A 21429-nucleotide genomic window follows, 5' to 3' on the forward strand; every position below is an offset into this window, starting at 1 on the left:
CATGTTTTACAATCAAAACAAGAATCTGGTTTATTTATGATAAAAATAATCTAATGACTAACCCAACAATCATTAACTTATTCTTTAATGAGTTAATTTGACTAAAAACAAGATTTTTAAACTCACAAGAACAATTTATGTACGTATTTTTTTGAACTTTAATGCTTTTATTACAGCTCTTTTTGATTAATTTAAACGATTAATAACTTTAAAAAAATGTAATAAGTAAATTCACATATTCAATTAGAAAAAGTACAGTAATGAAACGCTAGAATTTTTCAACAATCTAATTTTATTAACTTATTAATAATGTTGCTATGAATAAAATGTTTTGGGTATGATCAATGAATATTTAAGTACTTATGTTTACAATAATTCTCTAAAAGTAAAAACTACATTAATAATAAAAATAATTATAAAATTATTCACCTAATAACAATAATTCTTCTAAATAAATATTGTACTTCGGCTAACAATGCCATTCGATGCTCTTTTTGTCATGAAATATTACAATCACTCAAGAATATTCATGAACGATATGTATCTCTTTTTTTGGAACTTTAAGATTAGACAAATTATTTGGTGATGTGTCAATAACATCTGTAACTACCGCTGAATCATAAATTCTTTCGACTTTGAGTTTAGGATATCGATCAAATATTTCATCATAAGACCTAGATACGGTGGATGAGACGTCATCGAACGACCTGTAGATTTCGTTGGTAGATTCACCTGAGCCAAATCCACTGATATTTGGTTTATATGATGCACTTGCAAAGGATCGACGTCTGTTGCTTTGCATGAGAAGTCGGTCAAGACGAATAAATGGTATCTCAAAGCAAAGTGACAGAATGACTGATATTAACATGGTGAGTCCAAGATTTCCCAGGAAAATATGTATCTGTAAATGAAAATTCAAAAATTTTAAACTGATTAAAAACGTATTTTCAATGAATATTAAAATTACAGAATTTCTCAATACAATTATGATGCAAATGAAACAGGACTTTCCGACAAACTTGACAGTATTTAATAACTATAATTATTACCAGCATTTTTTCTAAATCGAGCATGGTTTTTCCGCATAATTAACTATACTGGTTAATGATAGACATTATGAATTAATGTTTGATTAGTAGAGTTTATGACATATAATTGTTCTAATTACAGTTCCGAATGTGGTCAAATTTCCTGGAGTCCTAACACTGCCAGCATTGTAGAGTAGAATGAGGTAATGAGTAAGATAAGCGGAATACGTGAGCTTTCCTAAAGGCATCCATCCAGACCAGGATAATAAGGCACCAATTGGACCTGTAATGAAGGATAAGTATGAAATTTGCGTCATTATAAGTGTCTCAATTAAATGATAATAATTACCTGCGTAGCCAAGAACTGTGGCAATCACCACCCAGCTTATTGAGAGTGCAAAAACAGTTCTGTGGAATCCTGCATAAAATGCTGCTTCAAGGCTATCATATTTGTGTTCAGGAAAGTACATTCCTCTAGGTCCAAATACTGCAGCACAACCAACCAGAGTAGCAAATATCCATCCACAAAAAACTAGCGTCTATAAATAAAAATTTAATTGGATAAATTAAATAATTAATGTTTTTTCAAATTATTTGAAAATATTAAAATGGGAAGAAATTCTTACTCCAGACATTTTCATATTTCTATTGCGAATATGTCGAAGATAACAACCAACAATTAATCCAATAATGTAAGGCCCTGACCTGGCATACACTCTAGTGTAAATTTGAAGATAGACGTTGGCTACGGCGGTCTGCCTAACGGAAATCGATAATAAGTAATAAAAAAATAAATTAATGAGACATAAAATAATTATCAGGTTTTATTAAAATTATCATATGGAGTCTCACTCTTGATAATAAATCATGGTGCCAGTTAATTGTTCAAAGTAGGTAATTAGTAATGGAGTAAGCACAGAAATGATGAGTCCAATCGATAAAATTGTGATAGAAACCACATGTTTGATCCCTAAGACAACCAGAGGATAGAGAAAAATTGGTGACATCCAGACGAGCTGCATGTCCACTGAGAGATACCAGGATTGTGACATACACTGCATAGATAAAAATTGATGAATTCATTTTCATCTCCTTTTTTAATAAACTCTACTTACCATATTAGCAACTTCAACATAGTTATTTATGTACAGTAAATTAGTCCACCAGTTGTCCACACAAAAATCTCTATTAGCTCCAACCCAGGTATTCCAATGTGGTCCACTTCCCACTTTGTAAAAAAGAGTTGCATAAAATCCAATGACAATAGCATAAGCTGGCGTTAATCTGCAATCCCATTGACGTATTTTAAACACTTGAAAGGCTTGCGGAAATCAGTCATAGACAATAGATTTGTTTACCGAAGATAACGATGAAGATAAAGCATTCCAACATTTAAACTATAACCATGAGGCTCTTTTTCTTTTCTACCCAGTTCAGAATACATCAGGAGTATACCTCCCAGAAGGAAAAATGTATCGGTGACAATATTCCCATTAAGAATAAGAAGATTAGTCCAAATTTCATGCATCTGTTTATAAAAACATAATAAGATGAATACATTAACATCATGGCAGCCAATATTTTTAATGCTTTATATTTTTTAAAGAATGAAAACTCACTTTAGACACGTTACTGACATCCAATTGAACTCCGACAACCTGGAGATAATAAGTATGTCCATAAATAATCCAACAGATACTCAAATAACGTAAACCATCAAGACAATTAATTGTTTCTTCATTTCTTCTAGTACTCATAAGACTTTTACCATTAGTATAAAGGGAAAATGAAGTTAATATCAAGTGTCGTTTATCTATAAAAAAATCTCATCATTAATGTGACATTTCAGCTTGAAGATATTCTATCAATCTTAATATCTCAATTAACATTTACCTTTGGAATCCGGTTTTTCAGAGACTGAGTGTTTAACCAGGTCATAAGTTGTGCTGGCCATGACGATCCCACCAAACAGGATCAATAAAGATCTGCCATAGATAAGAGAACAAAATTTCAATCGGTCATAGATCATTTAATGTCTGCTTTTTTTATACCATCAAACTTTGATTTGATTTTTTCGTGTACATGTAAAGCCAATCGGCGAGAAAGAAGACTGGATGATCCGAATCTAATGTATGACATGCGTCTTCAGTGATATTGATGATGAGATCAACTTTACCCTCATGTTTTAACAGACTTAATGACGATTCTAATGCTTCTCTAATTGACTCTGGTCCACAAGAGGATGGAACACACCAAAGCCATTCATACGGAACAGTAATACCTGAGGTCCAGTTGGTCAAACCCTAGAATAAATGATTATTGGGTAAGAACTACTGTCATGTAGGTTGTCAATTCAATGAACTCTTATCAGTTTAAGCAGTATTTTTGATAAACTTACCGCAGCTAATCCTGTATTGATCAATAAATCACTGATATCTGCTTCTGTATGATCATTTCCGTCATGATCTCGTGTGAGTTTGAATGAAACAGTAGCACTACAGGCTTTACCAACAAATCCATGAAGGTTCTTGACTCTTAGACATTCATCATAGTTTCCCAATTGTTTATAATTACCAGTGATAATTCCAGCAGGAATCTTAGCCGATGCATCGTACACTAAAAATTTAAGTGATAAGTAAGTGTATATTATTATATGCGTAGTATGAGTTGATAATGTTTATTATATTAATAAGATGATTTGAAATTTATATAAAAGTTGTGATAACGTTCAAGTCATAATTGCAATAAGATATTAAAAGCATATCTTCTTGAATGCGGAAAATGTCAATTATGCATGAGGAAAATGAATGATTGAATGATTTCCCATGAGCCGATGAACGAGAGAAGCCTTCTTGCGTAATAGCGACTGATAATTAATCGATTATAACTTACAATAAAGATAAAGTTCATACAATATATTCTTAATCGTAAGCTCATAATACGCAATTTAATTATCTTTGAGAAACAGTTTGTTTTATTTTAATACTTATGCAATTTTTTTTTTTTTTAATGATGAATTGTATAATTTAATTATCAACGCGTGAGTGTGGTTTATTCTTGATGCAGAAATAAATTATTGTTCAAGGTAAATGATTCTAAATACGTGTTGCAATATTGAGCTCATGATCATTTATCAAGATCAACGTGAAATTCATCAATGTTTATATATCAATATCATCGATGATGAGTTGTTTGTATGTTTAATGACGGTCATATGATAATCTGCTAAAGTCAACCCCTGGACAAGGACGTTTATACATCTCTTTGACCTACTTTATTAGCTCATCGACGTAATATCATTGAAATTCATTGATTCTTATTTAAAAAAAAAGTTCTCGATAAAATAAACGTTAATTTTACGAATAATTCTAAGTAAATAATGTATCATCAAGCAGAAATAACAGATTACAATAGAATGCACATCAAGAACATACCACGAACTTGATACTAAATCAATGAAGAAGTTAATTTACTTACTTTGCAAAGCCCAGGGTTCATAACTCCGAAGAGCATCACGATAGATCTCACTATCCTTGCGACAATCATCTGAAGACACAGCGGCATCAAATATTAATGGTCTTGTCAGGACATTAAGAAGAATTTCTTCAGGTCTTTTAACTTCTTCACGACTAATGGTTGTAGAAAACACAGGGAGCAGGATCGTAGAAAAGAAGAAGAAGTGAAATAATAACCGATGCTCCATTCTGAATGAAAGCTCTTGAATGATTGTGTAGAATAACTGTACGGACAGTTCCAAATGACTTTCGGTGAAGAGAACAATCACTGAGTGTTTGAGGTGCACTCGTAATGCCGATGGTATCAATTGGGAAGACCGAACGTTAACTGTCTGGATGAAGAATGTCCGATTGCCTTATATATTGCGCGAAGCGATGATGATGGGGGTAGCGACGCGGATTGGATTTGTATGCATCCCGATGCTTTGGATCCTTATCGCGATATCGTTGTAAATGCAACTAATATCTTGTCTGTTTTCGTCTATCTATTGTTAAAGAGCCAGAGAACACTAGCAAGTTTGCAAATACCTGGGCAACACTCTCTGTTTTTAGCGGAATATATTTTAAGATTGCGCTGCAGTAAAATCAATGAGGATCACCCAATTATAGGTCTTTCACCGTGTAAGAATAGTCCAAGTTGAGGTAATTTTGTATGTAATCAAACTGTCCGGGTTAACTACCTTGTGTGCTCCCAGGTTTTATACTTGGCCGTGGAGTTTTCAAAGATTGGGACATGCCATAACAAACCAGTCGTCAACAACGAATCCAACTCTCTCCACATGCAGTGTATGTATTAGCATTGAGCAACGATTAAATTACCATCACTTCTTCGTTAATGTCCGGCCAATGACTCCACTTTTTTTTTCAATAAGCACTCCAATTCAATTTATTTTCGAGAGTTGTGAAAGGATCGTACGACCTACCTCGTTACAGCCATTCGAATTTTCTGCGAACCCTCTAGTGACCATAGAAGGTTCGCCAATTCACACCTCTTTCATATAATCATAAGCTGGAGGAGTTTCTTTTTTAAGTTAAAAAAAAAAAAAAAATTCAAAGTTTTTTCGTTAATTACAAGTAAATTATATTCCATCAGTTAACAGCGTATTTAAAATCAAAGAAAAAACTTGGTGAAATTTTTTGAAAATTTTTTTTTATTTATTTTTTATATGAATTAACAATCCAAATTATATTGGGTATCATTTCGGAGTCATGGTATGAATTTCTTTGTAGAATAGCTCGTATTTTTTTTTCCTATTAAAGTGTTACACAATTGTGGTTTCACAACAAGACAATATAGTAACATTACATGATTAATTCAATATTCATTCTGAATCTCTATAAAGACATATTAAAAAGTTTGTTTACAACATCTCCAAAAAATACATTGCCCTTTTACTGATTTGAATAATGAAAAATGGATATTATTTTTCTCAGAAGGAATGTTTCGCAATACTTATTACCTTGTTCGGGTCATTCATCTTAAATTTATTTAAAAGAAACTATGATATAAATTATCACTAGGTAATATAAAGGTGAATGACCGTACATTTGTCAACTCAATTAATTCTATCTTAATATAAAAATTTTATAGCGTACACCAAAATTAACCACTTCTTAAGAATTACGGTCATTTACCTTCATAGATAATAGTTAACATGATTCATACATTATATGTACTTGAAATTCTGCAAAGTAATCATTGACTTCCAGATTACGTAAATTAGTTAATAGTTTTTATATCATAAATAAAGAATCAAATTACATTTTATCTTCATCAATCAATCCAATTTCTTCAAGTTTCTTACAAACATCTGCAACTACAGCTTTAGGTGGTTTCATGGAGTTGAATTTATAAAGCAATCCACGCTCTTCATAATACTTTATTATTGGCATAGTCTGATTAATAAAAGTCTCATGCCTTTTGATCAATGATTCCGGATTGTCGTCACTCCTGCCACTGCCCTTGAGTCCTCGATTAATGCATCGTTGTGTACAAACTTCTTGACTGCATTCGAGAAATATAACACCTTTAACGATTGCTTTATCTGTCATTGTCTAAAAAAAAAAAAGAAACATTTAAATCATCAAACTCTATCTAAACAAATAATTCTCCTTGACCTTTACCTTGGTCCAGCCATCTAGGTTATCCTGGTTTCTTGGGAAACCATCGATAAGAAATCGTTTTTGAGGATTTGATGACATTTGCATCGCACGATCCAATAAGCTACATGTTACTTCTACTGGGACAATGTGGCCATTACGAATATGAGTTTCAATCATCTCACCAAATTCAGAGCCGGGTCTTGCACGTTCTTCACGAAGGAGGTCCCCAGCTGACAGGTGAACATAGCCTGTTTTTTTGACGAGATGGTAACACAATGTACCTTTCCCAGAACCAGGTCCACCAAGTATAAATAATACTTCAGGTTTTTGCATAATTGTCACTGATAAACGTCGCAAACCTATAACAATTATATTGAGCATAAAATGCAAGTCTGACGTGGCTTGATAATGGTACAATAGTGCAAACAATTTTCCTTTTTATTATGAGACGTAGTATGGAGGTTATACCACTTGAAAACGCGGCAATCTTAAAAGCTAGATCATTCACACAGTAAATAGATTAGAGGTTATTTACATAGAAATTTATTTATATAACAATTTATTTTTAAACAAGTAATAGAATTTTCATTAACAAAAGTAATAAATTACCATCAAATTTTTTGTAAACTGATGAAAGTAAAAAAATCCAATTAGTAAGAAATTTATTATTCTGCATTAAATGCCCATGGTTATTAGAAAGAGAATGTGATTGTTGATTAATTCTTATTGAAATGAATGATTGGGAAAAGTAAAATGTGTACTGTCCGACATTCCTCATTTCCAAAAAAAACTTTCATTATTTCTATTAATGTTTTTTTTTATCAATCTTGAATTTATTAACTTTTTTATGGGTACTATTTACATAGCGGAAATGAATTTTTAACTATAGAATATATTCTTCAGTTAAGTATTTAATTAAAATAATTAACATATAAAGATATTAATTGAAATAAATATTTTATCGAAAAAATGTTTTTTGGCCACTCAAAAATTTAATCTAATATTTACAATCAATAAACCTCATTACTTATAATTCAACAATTGGGTTAAATTGATAATTTGATAGATTGAAGTTGTCTGCATTGAATTTAAAATCAATTTGCTATGACAACTTCAAGTTGTGCTGTTCTTAGAAACGTGCATGGTTTCATGCTAAGTATTGAGCATTTAGTTTGTTGTTTTTAGTGAATTTCAATTATGTAACGAGTGTTAATTTCCTCAGTTTGTGTAACTAAATAATGACTGAAAAATTCAAGGTGAAAAATATTTATTGATATTAAAAAGAATTACGTAAATGTTATTGTTAATTGTCACGTGAATAATTGATAACAAGTTATCAATAGATTTAATTATTTATTACTCTGTTAATATCAAACAATCAAATATAATGATAATTTATTTATGCAATAAATTTCAATTAGATAAATTGTTGAAATATTTCATTGTCTATCTTTTGTTACAGATTAAAACCTGTTTAAATAATCCAATATGATTGAAACATGTCAGAGGTTATCAGAGTTAACGAAACTCTTGAGAATAAGTCCTTGGAGGCATGGTCGATATAAACAATTAAAAATTTATGGTATAAAAGTTTGTGATTGTTCAGATATCTATACTCGTTGTCTTGTATATAATAACAACAATAATAATAAACATTTAAATACTTTTACAAATGATGCATTGAAAAGAACGAAAGATATTTGTATCAACTCAAGTGGAGTTGGATGGCATTCAAAATGTCTTTCACCTCAGGAAGTAATAATTGTCAAGCAGATAAGACACTTGAATATTGCTGCAAAAATTGTCAACAATTTTCCATCACGTGTACAGCCATATATGAAGCTTATGAGAATAGATAGACCAATAGGATCTTGGTTATTGTTTTGGCCATGTAGCTGGAGTATAGCTATGGCAGCTACTCCAGGGGCATTACCAGATATTCATATGTTGGCTCTTTTTGGACTAGGTGCATTTGTGATGAGAGGGGCTGGATGTACAATCAATGATATGTGGGATCAAGACATTGACAAGAAGGTAAATGAGAGAATTGATGATGGATGATGGATTATTATCGAAGATTTAAAATTCATAACTGTCAGGTAGCGAGAACAAGAGATAGGCCTTTAGTGGCTGGTCAAGTGACAAATTTTCAAGCACTGATGTTCCTTGGAGGACAATTAAGTGTTGGACTTGCTATTTTGCTTCAACTTAATTGGTATAGTGTTTTTCTTGGTGCTAGTTCACTAGGTATGTTAACAATAAATGGTTTGATGATACAATTAATACTGCCATTTTAAGACAAATTATTTTTATTCTAATTGAAATTTAATTGATTTACTGATTTGTGTTTTCTAGGATTAGTAATTCTTTACCCATTAATGAAGCGAATAACATACTGGCCTCAATTAGTTTTGGGAATGACTTTTAATTGGGGAGCTTTGCTTGGATGGTCAGCAATACATGGTTCATGTGATTGGTCTATTTGCTTGCCATTATATACTGCTGGAATATGTTGGACTATTTTATATGATACCATTTACGCACATCAGGTATAAGTAAAAAAATATTATATTTGTTCTCTTCCAATAATAAATTCCTCAGTTGATTATCTAAGTAATTATTACAGGACAAAGTTGATGACTTAAGATTAGGGATAAAGTCAACAGCATTAAAATTTGGTGATAGAACTAATTTATATTTATCAGGATTTGGAACTTCTATGATAACTAGTTTAATAATAGCTGGTGTACAATCTGGTCAAACTTGGCCGTATTATACGGCTGTAACTCTCGTTGCTGGTCATCTTGCTGAGCAAGTTAGTATTAATATTATTGATTAAATTAAAAAGGAATTATTGGATGTGAATAATAATGTAAAAAAATTATTTTCAGATTAGTACATTAAAGATTAATGATCCAACTGATTGCGCTGAAAAATTTATATCTAATAGTATAGTAGGGTTTATTTTATTTACCGGTATAGTATTAGGAAATTTGTTAAAGAGTTCAAACCAGAGTTCTCAGGAGGAGTGTGCCATTGAAGGACAACCAATAATGCCGTTATGATAATAAATTAAAGTTGGAGTTGCTTTTCATTATTGATAAGTAAACCAAAGAATATACCATTACCGATAAATAAATAATTACTATCATAATGATAAATTTTAAAACGACCTATGTTTTACCTCAATGGAAAATATATTTTACAGTGTGTTGTATTTAAATTAAATAATCATTAAAGTAAATAAACTACTACATATGCTTACTACTCTGTTTTTATTATTTTTTCATCTCTATTTAAATCCCCATTATCTTCATCTCTCGTTCTCTTCACAGTAATTGTACCATGTAAATTATTATCTCTCTCTGCAATTGTACGTTCTTCTATAGCTGCTTGGTATTGATCTTCATTCAAAAGAATATCTTTCATTTTTTCATGGGCCTTGATATTTGGTAAAGCAATTGCTATGTACCCACCTCTATGTGGAGATTGTTTAATTAATAGAGGATTCTCTTGCAGAGCTTCATTAACTTCAATTAATTTTCCAGTCATACAACATTTTATTGGCCAATTTTCACCATCGGAGCTAGTGATGATACAAATGTTTGAATTTTCTTGAAGCGGTTGTGCTCCATGTTTAGCTTTCCCCGATAGTTTATTGTTAGTCCTATCTAATTTATCTGTGACTTTAAAACTGATTTTTTCTATTTCTTTTCCTTTCTGGAGTAATGCATGACTAGGAGCTAAAGTCAACATACAAATACGATTGCTATGGATTCTAATACAAATATCATTGTGTGGTTTTTGTGCATCAATTTTGTAAAAGGGAGTAAAGTACCGATCAGTAACACTGGGTAATTTTTGATCCAATGGCACTTCATCTAACATTTCATCTACATTGTAGTCTTCTGGAAACTTAAAACCATCATCTTCATCATCTAAATTCTTTATTTCACATGGTTGTTTCATAATGTTTAGATATTGTTTAAACTTTATCGAAGATGTTCAGGTCAGGAAGTTCATGTGTAGCTAAATACTCTTTTAATTTTTCTTGCCTTTCTCTTGATTTTTTAATGTTTTCTGTCTGTTGAATACGTCTCTAAATAAAATAGTACATAATAATTTATATAGTTAAGAGAATAATTTTACATACAATTAAATATATAGGTTGAATAAATTGAAAAAAATTATACCTGTTCTTGCATACACTTTTTTAAATTGATATGGGCCTGGGTACACTTTCCAAATATTCGTCGCCAGAAAAACTAAAATTAAAGTATTAACTGTAAGGTAGTTTTTAAGAAAATATTTACCTTCATTAATGATGAAAGTATCAACGTACTTCTCTTTCACACTTCTGACATTCATAATAGTACTTATTACATTCTGAATAATGAAGAGCTAATTTATTATAGTATTCTGTTTCCATAATAAATGATTCAAGATAATATTCAAAATATCATTCTTAAGGAACCTTAATTTAAGTTATATATATATTAGAAATCAGTTTTCTTTATAAATATTTTAAATATCTGAGTAAAATAAAAATTTCTAACCTCTCATCCAAAGAGTAATGGTTTATTTTTTTGAAAAATCGTAATATTCAATAAAAAATAGAAACAACTACAATTAATGTAATGACAATCTTTTTTTCTTATAAAAATAATGCTTTATACAATATTTATAAGTATAATGAATATAAATTGAGGATTCAAGAAATTTTATCCTTTTTTCTTAAGTGTTAATAACCGGAAATCAAACTCTATGAAATGAATGAAATTGGCGCGAAGTTTAAATGATTTAATTATTTTTGAAGATGTAAAATTCTCAAAATGTATTATTTAAACTTTGAGTAACAAATTATTTTACTTGAAAAAATTACATTTTGGATATTGTATTCAATAAAGCTATTCATAAAACTTAGGACCAGGTTTCTGTTTGATAACGCCCAGTAGCTTCAAGTTTTTTCACAAATTCTACAGCATTATTATCATCTAGATTTCCAAACGTTTTGGCTATTTCAATAAATTCTTCTTTCACAGCCTTCGGCATGTTTTTCGAGCTACCAGATAAATAAATTTTTCCACCTTTAGTCAATAAATCCCAACATAATTCCTGTTGTTGGTGAATAATGTTCTGAACATATCTATAAAACAGAAAAAAATTAGATTATTCTATTTTAACAAGAAATATTCATTTTCAAAAAAGATTCCGTTAATTACATTTTATTTGTTTGATCCCTTGAGAAAGCACAAAAAAGCTTCAAATTGTTTTCTTTAACCAGATTTTCAAGGTTTTTTCTACAGTGAAAATCTTTTTCTTTATTTCTACAGCCAAAAAAGAGAACGGTGTCATGAAGATCATGCTTTAAAGCTGCTCTTTCTAATAGCATTGATCGAAAAGCTGCTAAGCCGGTTCCAGGACCAATTAAAATCATTGGTTTAGTATAATCAAACCTAAATGTTCCTTTCTGAATGGTAAACAATATTTCATCATTGATTTCTAGAGATTTTAACCAATTCGAGCATAGACCAATCCTTGGTTTCACAATAATTGTTTTATATTCAACAATTGCTACTAATAAATGCACTTCGTTCGGGGAATATTTATTACTTGAAGCAATACTAAATGCTCTTGGTTTGATGGGCATCATTAGCTCAAATAAAATTTTTTCATTCAATTTTTTCGTAGTATGAGGAAAGTCATGTAATAATTCTAAAATATTTCTTCGTGGTCTATTGATATAATTGTAAAGATCTTCTTGACCTTCAGTAGTTGTGAATTCAATAAATTTTTCTCTTTCTATATTGTTGTCACTAATAGATGCTAAAATTTTCATAGTTGATCTTCTGGGTTTATAACTCAAATCCCAATATTGTTCAGCCAGTTGCTCCAAAGTTATTGGTTTTTTTAATACATGTGGCAGTATTATTTCTTTCTCATTTATTTTTAAAATTGTGTCTGGATACAAAGGAATCTCATGCTCTGTTAGTATATTAAAAAAATCTTTTACTTGCTCTGGCGAATTTTTAGGTCTTATGTAAATAACATCACCAGGTTCATAATCAACATTTTGCACTCCCAACTTTATTAACCTGACATCTTGAAAATGATCCTCTGATGTAATTCTAGAATTATCAATTAGCTTCGCTACTTTTAATTGATCATTTATTTCAAGTTCTTCTCTGTAAATATCTCGAGGAAATTTCAACGTTTCCTGAATTTCATTATCTCCTACATTTCTTAAAATACTGACATCAAAACGTTCTATAAGTTCGCTGTCATTATTTGAATTTCTCTTTAATAAAAGATCAAATTCAATACTTATTTTACTCCAAAGGTCTTTTGTCCATGGATCAATTGTTTCATCAATTCCTAGAGCATCTTGGTCATCAGCTAATCCTAATGGTATTAATTCTGTTCCACCTAATTGAAGTATTCTTTTTTGCAATTTTCTAGCAGCGTAGTTGTATTTATCATACGAGCTATCACCAAGTCCAAGAACTGCGAATGTTAATCCTCCTAATATATAATTTGGCAAACTTTTTCGTAATAACATTCGCCAAAATTTGCGCATATTTGTTGGAACTTCTCCTTGACCTGTTGTTGCGACTACAAAAACAATCAGCCGCTCAGAAATTAAATTCTCAATGTTGTAATCATCCATAGCCATAACGGAGCATTTTAGCCCAAATCTGTAATAAAAAACTGAGTGAAAATATTTATAACAATTTGCAATTTTTTTACATTCATATTTGTATTTATGATGAAATCGATAAGGTATATAAGATTAAAAACTGCTCTATTATCAAGCTGATTATTATGATTGTTATTATTTTTAAATAAAAAATAGTTGAGTAATGACAGTGAAGAAGAAAACCTTTTGGCACTTTTCCAAATTCCTTCAGCAGTGTCTTGAGCAGTTCCGGTTTCGCTTCCATAAAGGATAGTTAGATAAAAATCTTTGGTGGACATTGTCATTTTCTAATTATTTGCTTCAAAATTGTTCACTTAGATGCTGATTGAAAAACGTGAGTATAACCTCAGCTGATGATACATGACGTCACTACCCACCATTCGACTTAAATATGAATTTGAATAACTTTTACCGCACTTTTCGTACTCAGAAAATTAATTATAATTATTTTGTATTTTTTTTTCATTAATGATTAGAGATACTAGATAACTCTAATGCAGATTCTCCCTATCAAATGTCAAGGATAAATGTCTAGGTTAAGTTCCATTTGGCTTTGGGCCCAAGTATAAATAATAATCATCTTGCCCAGTGTCTCTGACGCGTGATATTCTTGTTGAAAACGAATTTTTATTGATTTAAAAGTGATTATATACTAAATGTCAATTTTTAGATAAATCATCTATAGAATATTATGACTATTTTTTTTATTGAGCAAACGATTCACCCAAGGACGTTGTCAAGTGCAAATATATTGTTGAATTTTCATTCAAATACAGGAAATAAAGGTATTAGAGGTTAGTTAGCTTTAGATCGTTGCCGCGCATTGTTGTTCATCCATACATGAAAAAAAGGTCGAATATTTATTTCCAAGGTGAAATCAACATTTATATACATTGTTATATAATTATTCATCAAAAATTATTGTGTCTAAAACAATAGCTACTGAAATTTTCAGTAGAAACTCTAATAAAAGCCTAGCACATTAAAATTCGATGATAAAAGTTGGCAACCCTGCTGTCTGTTTGTGGATGACTGTCAAAACCTACTTTCCAGCTATCGAAGCATCAGCTTTTGATACAATGCAAAAAATATCATGCTGAGTGTGTAGAAACGTGTTGAGACGTGTGGTGAGAGTGGACAGGAGGAAAAGTGTGTGTCTCTTTATAATTAGTGAGTGCATTTCTGATGGTTAATCAACAGATATATCAGCTCATCACTGCATGCCATTCATTTCTAATTTGTGACTTGGATCATGAAAAGAGAAACATGAATTATTAACATTTGATACTTTGTTATTGCATCAGTAATTTATTAAATTTACTGAAACGTGATTGATATTGTTTTGATGCAGCATAACCAAGGTGCTGTAGAAACTGGTGCATCACTTCAGTCTTACTCGTTTTTTCTTCCATTCAGGATACTTTTATTCAGCTAATTATTTCTCAATGGAGCTAACTTATATATGATAATAGTCTGTGAATCTCAGGCTAAAAATTCACCTTACTAGACAGTCCAATAATAATGTATAAGAGTTCATCTTGATTCAACTCAAAGATTTTCATCTCTTTTGGACAAATTCAGTTTTTTCAAGTAAGTTAAATGTTTAATAAATATGGAATATAAATAACTTTAATATTTCCTAGGTGTATTATCTCATTATCTTTATCAATGAATTGCAATTGAAAAATTATTGTAAATATTTATTTTTCATAGGTGTCAATTACATTTTATCGGGTGTTTCTCGGCAGTATTGTTGTTGGTGATAGTTAGAAAAATGTTTACAATGTGATTTAAGATCATCGTCTTCATAACAATAATTTTAGAACGATAAATTTAAAATTTATTGTCACCAGAAAGGTTCGTATACATTTCTAGTAAAGTCCTCTGTTTCAATAACATTTGTTGTAAATATTCCAATAAGTAAACGTCAACATTAAAGATACTGAACTCGCATTCTTCATATTATATTGAATTTCAGTGTAATCATATATCGTTTGATTTCTACTAGTAGTTTTTCAAAAAATTCCCAGAAATATAACATTAAAGAAAAAAATATGCATTTATGTTTAAGGTGATATTGAAAATGAAAAGTAATACTTAAAACTTCGGAAAAAAATTTTTTTTTCTAAGATAATGACATATTATTCAAACAATTATATTTAATTTTGTGCTAGGAAAATTGTTGTTATTGTTACCATTATTAAAGCTCATCGACATTGCATCTATTGCTCATTCTTGAATGACTTTAATATTTTATTGATTGATTAATAAACTGGAAACTGTTCTTTAACGTTAGGTATGTTAATCGGAATCTATAAAAAAATATCATGAGCAATAATAATATGAAATCACAAAACAATCTAGTAATAAGACAAGAAAATATTTTACGAAGACAATTGTTATAGATGTTTTAATAAATCAATTTAATAACGTTTGAACATGAAGTTTTATCATCAGTAATAATGTTCTGATCCAAGTATTCTTAAAATAAAATGTTAATAATGTTATGAGCATTATTTATGATACTATAAAAATGTCATTATGTTTCATACGAACTACATTGTTTTGATGATTAAATTTTGTCGAATTCGGTTTTTAGTAAACATAAAAAGAATTGGTTCAAACATCAATTAGTAAATATTATATAAAAATAAGCATGATGAATTTTTTAATTATAGAAAAGGAAATTGGAGTATTATATAGCAGAAACAGTATCTATAGAGCTCAGTATTAAATTGCTAATGATAATAATTATTTGTGAAATATAATGATAGAAAAAAAATTAAAAACAGGTCGTATATTTATTATTTTTAATAAAAACAATATTTTGTACATAAATTGTTAAAAAAAATTACACCAATAATACTTCTCGAAGCCTGTTTTTTATTTTTTTCATTTAAAAATTAATAATAGAATTATAATAATATAAGAATATAATTTTGAAGTGTTTTTTTTTATCTGTAGACTGCTTCAGTAACGATGAGTGGTAAATTTAAAGAATCCCAGTCAAAATGGACTTGTGAATATTGTACCTATGAAAATTGGCCATCATCATTAAAATGTACAATGTGTAGAGGAGCAAAACCATTATTAGGAGAAGATATTTATAGATTACGAGATCCAAGTCCACAAAGATCAGGATCAAATGTTGCCTCAGGTCCAGTATCGTTTAGTCCCTCCACTGAATCTTATAATTTAAGTCCACAAAACTACAGCCAAAATGTACCATCCGGTGGAAAATGGTCATGTGAAACATGCACTTATCTCAATTATCAAAATACAACGCGGTGTGTCCAGTGTAGCAGCAGAAAGCCAGCTAATCATACTCAGTTGATACATTCGGCTTCTAATCTACATGAGCACCTAGCACCATTGAGATTAGGCGATCCGCCGCCTAATTCTGGACAAAATATTTCAACAATTACTAATTTTATTGATAAGTGGTCTTGTTCTGTGTGTACTTATGAAAATTGGCCAAAAGCTGTTAAATGTGTTATGTGTGGACATATTAAAGAACGAGATAAAAAAGAAAAATCAAGTAATTCAAGTTTAATATTGCCAAGTCCTGAAAGAGATCACAGTCAAAAAGGTTTACCATCTCCTCCTCAGCAGTATATTCAAACTCAACGAGATGAGAATACAGCTGTAGCTAGGCGGTGGGTATTTAAAAGTATTAATAAATTTAATAAACATATATATAAAATTTAAACAATTTTCGGGCATTAATTAATTTAAGATTATATTTATTTTAGCAGTTCACATCGTTTTGATACTAGAAATGATACTTTACCTTTATCTCAGAATCCAAATGATTGTGATTACGAAACTAGACTCAAACAATTGAGACGTCATGGTGATTGTTGTTGGTTGAATGCTTGTCTTGGTATTGTTGAAGGTGATAATACACCTGTAGAGGCTTATTTAGCAAGTGGAGGAGACCCTACACGGCAGTTAACGCATTCTGAAGTCTTACTTCTTAATAGAAATAGTGCCTTTGATGTCGGACATACACTTGTTCACTTGGCCATTAGGTAAATATTTATTTTTTTATCTTTATACAATTGTTAAGATCATTAATTTTTCACAATGTAAAGTACTCTATAAAAGAAATAGCGCAAAAAATTTTGTAATGATGAAGTAAGCTTCTATTTGTTAATAGAAAAGAGTTATGAAATAGAAGACTTTAAGTATAATTACATTTTCTAATTATAGAACCAATAAAAAAATAATTATTTTATTGAAAATATACATAGCTTTAATATTAGTTATTACTGGTTTATTCTTCAACCGGTTTCGAATTTACTATTAATTATTTCTTGATTGTTTCATATTAGATTTCAACGCGAAGACATTCTAGCCACACTTTTATCACAAATTGAAGGCTCTGGATCGGGTATCAAACGAGTACCTAGCTATGTTGCTCCTGATTTAGCAGCTCAAATACGTAGACATGTCACCAATAGTATTCGTATGCGTAAGGGTTCCTTTTCATGTTATTTTGTAACTGATATGGCGACATTTGCGCTACCTGCTGAGGTAATTAATTTTTTTTAAGAATCATTAAATATTTTTAATTACATGTCATAAAGTCAGATTAAATTACAACCTTTAAAATCAGAGATGAACAATTGAATTATACTGAGATATTTCCGAAAAGTCAAAGATAGTCCATCTCTGTTTTCAAAATGAGTTAAATGATAATAAAAAGATTATTACTGCTACAATTTCAATTAAATTCTTCAATTAGTGAAAGGAAATGGTTAATGAGAATTATACTTAATTTTTTCAGATCGAAGATCTTCCAAGTGCAGTGCAAGAACAAATGCTAGAAGAATTACTAGATCGTGAGGCACAGCAACAATTAGAAGGAGGTGATGGTGAACCACCAGCCCTGAACTGGTCATTAGAAATAACTGAACGCTTAGGAAGTCGTTTACACGCTTTATGGAATAGATCTGCAGGAGATTGTCTTCTGGATTCAGTAATGCAGGCAACTTGGGGTGTTTTTGATCGAGATAATGCTCTCAGACGTGCACTTGCGGATTCTCTACAACAAGCTGGTCAATTGTACGTATGCATATTAAACTTAATCTCATAAATTATTCAAATTTGATTTATATCAAACCATAGTGAAGCTTAACCCTCTTTCTGTGACTTTATCAAATCTTTTAAGTCAATACTTTAGTTGAATTACTGTATTAATTACCATTTGTAATTTCAGAACATAAATTTCCTAGGATTTATGTATACAGTTAATTATTTCAGTATAAAGTAACAATAGAAACTCATGTCTCTGTTGAATAATTGTGAAAATACATTTCTGAGAGTTTGTACAATTAATTTTTTTTATTAAAAAAAATATCTATGAGTTGTAAAATTTTTATTAACTCAAGTAATGGGTGGAAAGATGTTTATCATTTATAATTTATGTAATATTTTAATATTCATCAATTTGCATTGCTTAAAAGTGTTTTTCTAAAATTTACAGTTCAACAAGAAGTTGATATGTTTATTAATTTTCATAAATTCTATTATAATACAGTTTTTATCCAAGATGGAGAGAATACGAAGCATCACAAGCTTCAAGGATGTTAGACTTTACGCTAGAAGAAGCTCAATGGCAAGATGATTGGGACAATTTATTAACGACAGCAGCACAGCCTGGAAGTGCTTTAGAACAATTACATGTTTTTACTCTCGCCCACATTCTCAGGAGGCCTATTATAGTTTACGGAGTTAAATACGTAAAAAGTTTTCGCGGTGAAGACATTGGTATGTTATAATAATTTTCTAATCAAATATTTTTTCATTGAAAAATTTATTATTCTTTAATTACTTCCACAGGATATGCACGATTTGAAGGAGTTTATTTACCGCTATTATGGGAACCTTCATTCTGTATTCGTTCACCGATTGCTTTGGGTTATACTCGAGGTCACTTCACAGCTCTTGTACCTATTGAACCGTATGCTTCATCTAGATTGCCCACGCTCTCAACTCACGGCGGTGTTGGCGTTGGTGGTGGAAATAGTCCTATGCAACAACTGCAAATTCAAATGCAAACTACTTTCATGCCATTGATGGATAGAGAACGAAAATTACTCCCGATTCATTTTCTAAGCCCTGAAGAAATTGGTAGAGAAGAAGCAATACTGAAACAATGGCTTGATGTCTGCACCACTGAAGGTGGCATTCTTGTAGCTCAACAAAAACTTCATAAAAGACCACTTCTTGTTGCTCAGATGCTGGAAGAATGGCTTAATCACTATCGCCGCCTAGTGTAAGTTTTAAAGTATTCTTAAAAGGACTTCTTCACTTTTATCTCTCTTTTAAACGCCTTTTTCATTTATTATTTTTCTTTTGAGGCTTTTGAGAGACAAATTATGTAGAATACTTAATATTTTCATTATTTTCATGATAATTTATGATAAATTATTTTTTTCAGTCAAATGAACAATGCCCCTTTTGTGAGACCAGTCGTCCAACAGGAATATAGTAGTGATGGTGATACTGAGGACGAATAACATTTGGCTGGTGCAATTTGTTAAAGTATTGGTAAGCATCCACAATCATCTCATAGTCCCCTTCATCTGCAGGTCCTCAAACAAATACGGTGTATAGGTAGTAATGATCTCCAATAATCACAAGAATGATTAGTACTTCGAGTACTAGTACTGTTTCGTACTCAAATGACGATTTATTATAGATGCATAATCCACTGTTGTTTGATGTAATGAAGGATTAATCCATCATTGGTTTATTTGCAACTATTTTAATTTGCAATATTAGGTACATTAAATCCTAAATATGTATAAAAAATGAATCATTTTTTTTTTTTTATTTATTAACTTATTCATTAGCATATGTAAAAGGTTTATAATCGTTTTTTTTCTACATCGTACTTTGATAATATTTTTTTTTTTTTGCATTAGAAATAATAATTGGGTCACTTTTTTTGTGCTATACAATATTATACCATTGTTCATTAATATATTGACCATTACAAAAAGGTACTGTTGACAACAGTAATAAAAGAATAAAATGAAGCTCGTAATATATAATATACGTTTTTATGTATACTTTACATTTGGTGTGAAAATTTTTTTTTTTTTATCAAATAAATAATATTGATGGAATTAATAACACATGTAGTCTTTCAGACATAAAGACGAATCATAAACAAAAAGTGTCAATCGCCAATTAGTGGTGTTTATAATTGTCTCTGTTAAATGGAAAAATGGAATTATAATTATATAAGATGTAAAATAGATTTTTTATGAAAATACTATCTTTCTCTTGTAAGAATATTATTATTATAGATTAGGATTTGATTCATTTCAATGGATTCTAGCTTGTTGTGGGCTATAGATGGTAAAAACGTGGATACAACGATTTTTCGAATAGATAAAATTAACAATTCATTATGCTGTGTTAGATGGTTTCAAACATAGAATGCCAATTAAAACATTAAAGTGAATAAAGTTAAGTTCGTGATTAATTGATGAAATAAAATAATAAATAAAATAGAAGGTATGATTATGGCAATGAACGAAGTGATGTGAAAAAATTGATAAAAGCAGCTGTGAAGTAATAGAGCTTTTACAATAATAAAAAAAAATAAGTAAAAGCGATTTAAGAATAAAATTAAATAATTTCTTAAACAATAATGTCCATTTCATGTGACTTGTGAGAGCGTGAAATATGTGAATGGCTCCTAAATAGCATGGCCAAAATTATAAATCCGAATCAAAAAAGTACAAAAAATTTACGGAGATTTTGTTTGTTTTACAAAGTTTATCCGCTTTATTAAATCTCTGTTTTGATGATTTCCAATCTAGCGTCTAGTCTCTTAGCACTGTTGTACTTTTTCAATTATTCACAACGTGATCTAGGTGTAATTAAAACAAAAAAAAATTTAATGCATAAAACCAACAAATTATATATTGTATATTTAAATTTAAATTAAAGAAAAAAAAAGGCTCGGCATGTTCAAAATAATTAATCTTTCAAGCCATAAAAGCTTGGCTGCTATATAACGTCGTGTCTAGGATTGTCAATTTGATCGTTATCTTAAAAATAAAATATC

General features: G+C 30.1%; 6 protein-coding genes across 10 annotated transcripts; 2 read left to right on the forward strand and 4 right to left on the reverse strand.

Annotated features, from left to right (window-relative positions):
* Positions 1–344: 344 nt before the first annotated feature.
* Positions 345–4860, reverse strand: LOC118074870 (nose resistant to fluoxetine protein 6-like). Its single transcript, XM_035096385.1, has 12 exons — positions 4506–4860; positions 3427–3644; positions 3111–3331; positions 2922–3013; positions 2648–2841; positions 2387–2556; positions 2144–2312; positions 1881–2083; positions 1655–1787; positions 1378–1567; positions 1169–1311; positions 345–901 (listed from the first exon to the last, which is right to left on the reverse strand). The coding sequence occupies exons 1-12, from the start codon at positions 4729–4731 to the stop codon at positions 518–520; spliced, it is 2343 nt and encodes a 780-aa protein (XP_034952276.1). The 5' UTR covers positions 4732–4860; the 3' UTR covers positions 345–517.
* Positions 4861–5676: 816 nt separating this feature from the next.
* On the reverse strand, positions 5677–7521 carry Dak1 (cytidine/uridine monophosphate kinase Dak1). The gene is made up of 3 exons (XM_035096424.1): positions 7256–7521; positions 6668–7005; positions 5677–6598 (listed from the first exon to the last, which is right to left on the reverse strand). The coding sequence occupies exons 1-3, from the start codon at positions 7422–7424 to the stop codon at positions 6302–6304; spliced, it is 804 nt and encodes a 267-aa protein (XP_034952315.1). The 5' UTR covers positions 7425–7521; the 3' UTR covers positions 5677–6301.
* Positions 7522–7757: 236 nt separating this feature from the next.
* Coq2 (ubiquinone biosynthesis protein COQ2, mitochondrial) lies at positions 7758–9788 on the forward strand. Its single transcript, XM_035096423.1, has 6 exons — positions 7758–7902; positions 8109–8680; positions 8746–8893; positions 9002–9195; positions 9273–9461; positions 9538–9788. The coding sequence occupies exons 2-6, from the start codon at positions 8135–8137 to the stop codon at positions 9709–9711; spliced, it is 1251 nt and encodes a 416-aa protein (XP_034952314.1). The 5' UTR covers positions 7758–7902; positions 8109–8134; the 3' UTR covers positions 9712–9788.
* Positions 9789–9824: 36 nt separating this feature from the next.
* LOC118074893 (protein Abitram) lies at positions 9825–11350 on the reverse strand. Its single transcript, XM_035096426.1, has 4 exons — positions 11203–11350; positions 10989–11120; positions 10840–10911; positions 9825–10745 (listed from the first exon to the last, which is right to left on the reverse strand). Exon 4 carries the CDS (start codon positions 10613–10615, stop codon positions 9911–9913), a length of 705 nt encoding a protein of 234 aa, XP_034952317.1. The 5' UTR covers positions 10616–10745; positions 10840–10911; positions 10989–11120; positions 11203–11350; the 3' UTR covers positions 9825–9910.
* Positions 11351–11453: 103 nt separating this feature from the next.
* LOC118074890 (NADPH-dependent diflavin oxidoreductase 1) lies at positions 11454–13666 on the reverse strand. The gene is made up of 3 exons (XM_035096422.1): positions 13527–13666; positions 11869–13341; positions 11454–11792 (listed from the first exon to the last, which is right to left on the reverse strand). Exons 1-3 carry the CDS (start codon positions 13625–13627, stop codon positions 11567–11569), a joined length of 1800 nt encoding a protein of 599 aa, XP_034952313.1. The 5' UTR covers positions 13628–13666; the 3' UTR covers positions 11454–11566.
* Positions 13564–21010, forward strand: trbd (trabid). Of its 5 annotated transcripts, none has more exons than XM_035096418.1 (10): positions 13564–13677; positions 14695–14933; positions 15057–15200; positions 16308–16999; positions 17096–17374; positions 17678–17879; positions 18133–18410; positions 18886–19115; positions 19188–19623; positions 19789–21010. In XM_035096418.1, the coding sequence occupies exons 4-10, from the start codon at positions 16323–16325 to the stop codon at positions 19865–19867; spliced, it is 2181 nt and encodes a 726-aa protein (XP_034952309.1). In that variant the 5' UTR covers positions 13564–13677; positions 14695–14933; positions 15057–15200; positions 16308–16322; the 3' UTR covers positions 19868–21010. The 5 variants fall into 5 exon arrangements, with proteins under 5 accessions (XP_034952309.1, XP_034952311.1, XP_034952308.1 ...); XM_035096420.1 differs by having other exon boundaries at positions 14760–14933; XM_035096417.1 differs by lacking the exon at positions 13564–13677 and adding an exon at positions 14153–14513.
* The last annotated feature ends 419 nt before the right edge of the window (positions 21011–21429 follow it).

The sequence above is a fragment of the Chelonus insularis genome, unplaced genomic scaffold (genome assembly GCF_013357705.1).
Source record: "Chelonus insularis isolate UGA/USDA-ARS -01 unplaced genomic scaffold, ASM1335770v1 contig_139_pilon, whole genome shotgun sequence".
Taxonomy (NCBI): domain Eukaryota; kingdom Metazoa; phylum Arthropoda; class Insecta; order Hymenoptera; family Braconidae; genus Chelonus; species Chelonus insularis.

Coding starts and splice junctions, on each gene's coding strand:
- LOC118074870 (XM_035096385.1), bottom strand. CDS start 4,731: ATGGAGCATCGGTTATTATTTCACTTCTTCTTCTTTTCTACGATCCTG. Junction 3,645..4,505: donor TGAACCCTGGGCTTTGCAAA/GTAAGTAAATTA, acceptor TTAAATTTTTAG/TGTACGATGCATCGGCTAAG. Junction 1,312..1,377: donor CACAGTTCTTGGCTACGCAG/GTAATTATTATC, acceptor CCTTCATTACAG/GTCCAATTGGTGCCTTATTA.
- Dak1 (XM_035096424.1), bottom strand. CDS start 7,424: ATGAGGAATGTCGGACAGTACACATTTTACTTTTCCCAATCATTCATT. Junction 7,006..7,255: donor AGTTTACAAAAAATTTGATG/GTAATTTATTAC, acceptor TAATTGTTATAG/GTTTGCGACGTTTATCAGTG. Junction 6,599..6,667: donor ACCTAGATGGCTGGACCAAG/GTAAAGGTCAAG, acceptor TTTTTTTTTTAG/ACAATGACAGATAAAGCAAT.
- Coq2 (XM_035096423.1), top strand. CDS start 8,135: ATGATTGAAACATGTCAGAGGTTATCAGAGTTAACGAAACTCTTGAGA. Junction 8,681..8,745: donor ATCAAGACATTGACAAGAAG/GTAAATGAGAGA, acceptor CATAACTGTCAG/GTAGCGAGAACAAGAGATAG. Junction 9,462..9,537: donor CTGGTCATCTTGCTGAGCAA/GTTAGTATTAAT, acceptor AATTATTTTCAG/ATTAGTACATTAAAGATTAA.
- LOC118074893 (XM_035096426.1), bottom strand. CDS start 10,615: ATGAAACAACCATGTGAAATAAAGAATTTAGATGATGAAGATGATGGT.
- LOC118074890 (XM_035096422.1), bottom strand. CDS start 13,627: ATGACAATGTCCACCAAAGATTTTTATCTAACTATCCTTTATGGAAGC. Junction 13,342..13,526: donor ATTTGGAAAAGTGCCAAAAG/GTTTTCTTCTTC, acceptor TTTTTATTACAG/ATTTGGGCTAAAATGCTCCG. Junction 11,793..11,868: donor AGGGATCAAACAAATAAAAT/GTAATTAACGGA, acceptor TCTGTTTTATAG/ATATGTTCAGAACATTATTC.
- trbd (XM_035096418.1), top strand. CDS start 16,323: ATGAGTGGTAAATTTAAAGAATCCCAGTCAAAATGGACTTGTGAATAT. Junction 17,000..17,095: donor AATACAGCTGTAGCTAGGCG/GTGGGTATTTAA, acceptor TATTTATTTTAG/CAGTTCACATCGTTTTGATA. Junction 19,116..19,187: donor TTTTCGCGGTGAAGACATTG/GTATGTTATAAT, acceptor TTACTTCCACAG/GATATGCACGATTTGAAGGA.